General features: G+C 48.9%; 1 protein-coding gene across 1 annotated transcript; it reads left to right on the top strand.

Moving 5' to 3' along the window:
* The first annotated feature begins 1,454 nt into the window (after positions 1–1,454).
* On the top strand, positions 1,455–4,770 carry PAIP2 (poly(A) binding protein interacting protein 2). Its single transcript, XM_008936946.1, has 3 exons — positions 1,455–1,652; positions 3,585–3,764; positions 4,389–4,770. Exons 1-3 carry the CDS (start codon positions 1,515–1,517, stop codon positions 4,452–4,454), a joined length of 384 nt encoding a protein of 127 aa, XP_008935194.1. The 5' UTR covers positions 1,455–1,514; the 3' UTR covers positions 4,455–4,770.
* Positions 4,771–5,686: the final 916 nt, after the last annotated feature.

Below are 5,686 nucleotides of genomic sequence, written 5' to 3'. Positions count from 1 at the left end.
AGAGTTGGCAGGCTCAGGGCTTCGTCAGATAAACTTCAGATATGCAGGCTGAGCCTCGCGGATTTTGAAAATTATCATTTGTGCCACCCTTGGGCAGCGATGGAAAAAGTTGTCTCAGGTCCCCCCTCCTAAAGCAAACAGCTTGTGTTCTGTGGGAGTGCCTAAGAAATTGGAAAACTTGCTCACGATTCAACAAAATTAACCTTTGAGCTTTCCCACAAAGGAGCAGGGGGGTGTTAATTATTATTTTTACCTTTTTGGACTCGTCTAGGTGCCGTCTTTTTTGTAGGGGAGTTGCTTGGAATTTGGCCCGTGTGCCTCACGCTGCTGACACAGGGTTGTTCCCTTGGTGTGTAAATTGTTGCCATGCAGAATCCTGGTGGAATATTACTATTACTGACTACACACACACAAAAAACAAAATATGAAAACAATTCCCAGAAAAAAAAAGAAAAAAGTAGAAATTAGGCTTTTTAGATTCTGAGGTCTTGTCTTTTTCTCTCTCCTGTGAACAGCTGGAGTTGCTTAAAGTAATTTCAGGCTTGAATTGGGGTGTTAAATGCAGTGTCTTTGCCTGGTTTATGTTAAATGCTGCCAGTAATCCCTTGCAAGTTTGTTTTGAAAGGACATCAAAAGGAACCTGTTTTCTCTTGCTAGAATACCCGGGTTCTGCTCTGGTTTGTTGCACTTCCTAGGGAGCTGAAGTGACTTCCCTGCTTGGGTTTGCCTTTGATTGAAAAACCTCGACTAGAGCAAACCAGGCAAGTGCCTTTTTCTTTGTGCTTTTCTTAATTGATCGTTTGGATGTGGCATGATTTGGACCCCGTGTTATCAAGAATACACTTTGAACAAAAAACCTGTGGTAATTCCATAGATAATAGCCCCAAGTGGAACATAGACTAAAATACGAACTGCTATTTGATGGCTTTGTGTTTTAATAACAATATTTTGATAACCTTTTCTCTGCCTAAGTCATTTTGTTGTAGGCAGGCATTGAGCTAAAACAGTGATTGGAGAACAAAATATTTTCACTCACTGCTGCATCGTTTCCCTGTGAATTTTGAGCACTGGAAAAAACATTTTGAGTTGGATTATTTCTTCTTTCTGAGCGCCTTGCCTCGCACGCTTTGTAAACTGTTGTCAAAATACCATCCCAGGGCTGCCAGGCGAGGAAACTCCAGTGGGAGCTTTACAAATATTTTGGAAAACAAATCTTTTGTTTCTTGAGTGTTGCCTCGAATAGTTTCCTACTTGAAAGCACGTGTGCTTCTTGGCTTTTTTTTTTTTTTTCACCCTATCGCTTTTCATTGGCCTTGGCGAGGTTTCATTTGGGAAGTGAATTTGCCCCTCGAATCCGAGTTCTCCCAGAGCAGCGGGCAGGGCCTTTCCCATCTCCCTCCCGCTGCCGTTGGCAGAGCTCCCCTGCAGCCAGGCGCAGGCCGCCGGGAGGAGCGGGCTCCGCACGCCCCCGTCACCGCCTTTCTGCACCGCAGATCGGAGCGGCCGGCGCAGCCATGAAGGACCCCAGCCGCAGCAGCACTAGCCCCAGCATCATCAGCGAGGACGTGATCATCAACGGCCATTCCCACGAAGATGACAACCCCTTTGCGGAGTACATGTGGATGGAGAACGAGGAGGAGTTCAACAGGCAGGCAAGTCGCTTCCCTCCCTGCCTGGCTTTGCTCTGCTGGTTTCTGGCTGAGGGGAGAGGTGCTGGGCCTTAGCGACCGGACTGCGAGGCTGGGGATCCTTCAGAGGTGGGTTTCTCAGATAGCCTTGCTAGGGAGAAGCCAGGGAACAGGCAGAGCTCCGTTCCTCTGGCAGTAAATACTTCTTGTCTGTAACCTTGGTGGAAAACACGGGAAGCATGGCTCGTTCTAAGGCATCCTTTCACCCCCTGCCTCTGCAGGCGGAGGGGGAAGGAGAAGCTGGCAGGCTTTACGTGGCACTCTGGAAGGGACGGGCACCTCTGGGCTGCTGAGCTGCGGAGGTTTCCGTGTGCTGGCGTGCCAGCTGTGGCAGCTCCCACCTGGATCTGTCCAGGCATGTCCTTGCCTCCCAGCAGGGCTGCTGCTCCCAGGGAATGGGTGGGTAGAGCTGCTGGGTGACAGTCCTGTGCGTGGCTTAGTGCCTCAGTGTCTCACAGCTGGCCTTCAGAGCTGCCTGGGAAGGAAGAGCTGCCAAAACAGGATCTGTCTGCAGCTCTCTCTCGGGTTCCAGAGGCACAAAGCTGATGTGGAACTCGGGTTGCTCCCAAAATCCACCTGCTCTTGTGCCTACACCAGGATGGTTTGTTCCCCCTTGGGTGGGATTTTCCTCCTGGGAGTTGTGTAGTTACATAGGGGGTGTGGAGCTCTTGGGAAGGGAGGCAGAGGCTCCATTCTCAGAGGAGAGGTACGAGCACGAGGGGACGGTGGTTTTGGGGACCTGTGGCAGCCTGCTCACCTGCTGTAGGCACATCCCCAGGGCAGCCTCAGCCAGTTAAACCAGCAAAATACAAACAGGCAATGTTACTCTCCAGGCATTTTGGGATTTGAACTTTGTTTAATGCTCCTGGAGCTGCTTCTGGAGGCACCTGTAGGTGTGTGACCACATAACAAAACCCCTGGAGCCGGGCGAGCCCTGCTGCAACACAAGCTGGTGGCTGCCTGCCCACAGCTGCCTCTTGCCCACACGCAGGATGGAGATGGTGCCACAGCAGCAGGACTGCCTGGAGACCACTGTCCTTGCTGGAGCACTTCACTGGGGACATCACCAGCTCAGCACTGGGAGAGTACATGCTCCGTGGGGGCTTGTCTGGATGGTGCTGAGTCCCCGTTCTCCAGAGCTCTGCACCCTGAGCACCAGGGGAGCTGGGCAGTGTTTGTTCCCAGCACAGAGCACCTGGATTTTACAGGAACCCCAAACTCTGGCAGTAACCTTTGTTGTTTGGTATTTGTGGTGACTGAATTTCCACTTGAGGATGTGTTTGACTTTGCAGTGGAGGAGAGACAGGAGAACTTGTTTGAGCTTCCACAGAGTGAACTTTTAAATCTGCCTGGAATAATTTTTCTGCTTGCTGACGCCTGGCAAGTCATCGACACCAGCTTCTCTCCCTGTTTTCCACTCCCAAGTGCCTTGATGGAAAATGTGTCAGGATGAGCTCCCTCCAAAGCTTGTTTACTGAACAACCGAGCAAAACTTTCCTTTAATCTTTGCAGTGTGTCAGCTCTGCATCAGTGGTTTCCTCCTGCTCGCAGTGCAGCAGGTCAGTGCTCTGAGCAGCTGTGAGTTCCCGAAGAGAACTGCAGGGAGCTGAGGAGATGCTGCTTGCTCCTCATGCCAAGGGACAGGCAGTGGTTATTTTTTTCCAGGAATCTTGCAGGAAGCTTTCCTAGGGGCTGTGCCTGGCTGCATGCGTTATCCCCGCTCCCTTTCCCCACGCCGCAGCGAGTTCAGTCCAGACTTGCTGGTACAACCGAAATTTTCACTTGGAACCAACGTTTCCCTTCTCCTTGAGCTCCTAACAAGCTGCAGATGCGACAGCTGGGGCTGGGGGGTTCTCCTGCCGTTTGTTGATGGAGATGTTTCTTCTTGTCGTGTAGATCGAAGAGGAGTTGTGGGAAGAGGAGTTTATTGAGCGCTGCTTCCAGGAGATGCTGGAAGAGGAGGAGGAGCACGAATGGTTTATTCCAGCCCGTGATCTCCCACAAACAATGGATCAAATCCAGGACCAGTTCAATGACCTTGTTATCAGTGACAGCTCATCACTGGAGGATCTGGTGGTAAATTCAGTTTCTCTTCCTAGTTCTAAAGCTTGACATCCCTTTGTCCAAGGCTGATGTTTTGGGTTTTTTTTTATAATGGTTAGAGAATGGGCAGCGCTTTTAGACTCCATTTAAGAGCACAAAAGCCTAATCCTGCATTTCTTTGGGATAAAGAGCTCAGTTTGGAGCTGCTGGCTGCCCACCTGTAATCACAGGGGCTTGTGGAGCAGCAAGCAGCAGGACTGGGTAGTCAGCCATAGAAACTGCCCAATCACTCCAAACCTTAAATTTGCAACAGCAGCTTCAGTTCCTGGAACAACGAACCTCATGGCACGTTTTAACAGCTCAGCTTCAGGAAAAGTTCCTTCAGTGAAGCTGCTGTGTGTGTGTGCTGGTGGTTACCTTGTCGCATGTTCCCTGAATCCTCTGACCAAGGTGTGCAGGTGGTGCTAAGGAAGGGTGGATAATTCAGGTGAATTATCAGAGGAGAGGGGTTTCGAGGGATTATAGAGACTTGTGACACATGCAGGGACCCCGTTACATGCCTGTTTCTCTAAATCTGTGAACTGTCTGAATTGTATTCCACTTGAAAATAGAAGATGAAAATGATTGACCTCAACTTCTGTTTTTTCCCTTCCTCAGGTCAAGAGTAATCTGAATCCAAACGCAAAGGAATTTGTCCCTGGGGTGAAGTACTTAAATATTTGAGTAGACTGGGCCCTCTCTTGGTGGATGTAGCACAATTTCCACACTGTGAAGCCAGTATTAGAAGATTTAATTGTAAAAGCTCTCTCTTCTTGTCACTGTGTTACACTTATGCATTGCCAAAGTTTTGTTAGTCTTGCATGCTCAATAAAAAGTGCTGAGACTGTTACTAAGTAAACCTGTCAAAAGTTTAATGGCACCCTAACTGGGCCCTGGCTCTGGGAAAGGAGGCGGTGAGGTAAGAAGCACCAGTCAAGTTGGGACAACGATGAACCACCTTCCTAAAACTTTCTGCAGACTCTTTTTAAACAGGACTTGGGATTTGCTGAGGATGGTCTGGTCTTTAACTGGAGATGTGTAAACTGACCCTAGTTTGCACCTGATCATGCCTTAACTTTAAAAAAAAAAAAAAAAAAAAAAGGAAAGCAAGGATGTCTGATGGTTACGCGAATTGGCTCCTCTGGAGTGTCAGCGATGGGTACTCACGTTCACTTTTCCCCCTGAACAAAATCTTCCTGCTCCTTGGAAGCAGCGTGAGCTTTAACCGAGCCTGCTCAGGCCTCCGCAGAGCCTCAGACCCAGCTCCCCCGCTAACGCCCGCGCGCTCGGCAGGCAGAGCCCCCCTCCTTGGCGGCGTGTAATCATGCTAGGAACCCTCCGCTTCCCGATGACCTTCATGGATTTGAGGGTTTCCTCACGATTTCTTCCAAGGCCCCCCCAAACCTACAGGGCACTGCCTACGTAACTCGTAGCGTACGACTCGATTAGAGCGGGATTTAATGGAGAAAACCCCAGCTTTAGTGATTTGAGTGGTGCTTTTCCCTTGCTTTGTTTAATCATCACTACATGATAGTCTACAGCACAACAATTTTGTTTTGGTTTTGGTTTTTTTTCTGTTTGTTTTTTTTTTTTTCTTTTAATAAAGCTAGAACAGTTTTGGCTTCTTAAACTTCATATTTGGGTAGGTTAAGCTGCCATACGTGTTCAGTGTGAATAGTGTTTAAGTTGAAAATATTGTAAAAAAATTATATTTTTTCAAAAATATTTAAAAAAAATAAAATAATAGTAGAACTCATGTGGTGGCTGTCTGGTGAATATGCATCTTACATGGGAACTCTGCTGGCAGTGTGTGGAGGAAAGGGATGGATGGTGGTGTGGGTTCACACAGGGCTGGAGAGGAGCAGCAGAGGGACCTGGGGGCGCTGAGCCTGGAGCAAAGGAGGCTCAGGGGAGCC

This window comes from Merops nubicus, unplaced genomic scaffold, assembly GCF_000691845.1.
Source record: "Merops nubicus isolate BGI_N331 unplaced genomic scaffold, ASM69184v1 scaffold7173, whole genome shotgun sequence".
Taxonomy (NCBI): domain Eukaryota; kingdom Metazoa; phylum Chordata; class Aves; order Coraciiformes; family Meropidae; genus Merops; species Merops nubicus.
The sequence above is the reverse complement of the archived record's forward strand: the minus strand, read 5'-3'. Positions and strand labels throughout refer to the sequence as shown.

What these genes read in the sequence shown, in the direction of transcription:
- PAIP2 (XM_008936946.1), top strand. Translation starts at nt 1,515, where the DNA reads ATGAAGGACCCCAGCCGCAGCAGCACTAGCCCCAGCATCATCAGCGAG. An exon ending in AGGAGGAGTTCAACAGGCAG is followed by an intron (nt 1,653 to 3,584) that starts GCAAGTCGCTTC and finishes CTTGTCGTGTAG; the next exon opens with ATCGAAGAGGAGTTGTGGGA. An exon ending in CATCACTGGAGGATCTGGTG is followed by an intron (nt 3,765 to 4,388) that starts GTAAATTCAGTT and finishes TCCCTTCCTCAG; the next exon opens with GTCAAGAGTAATCTGAATCC.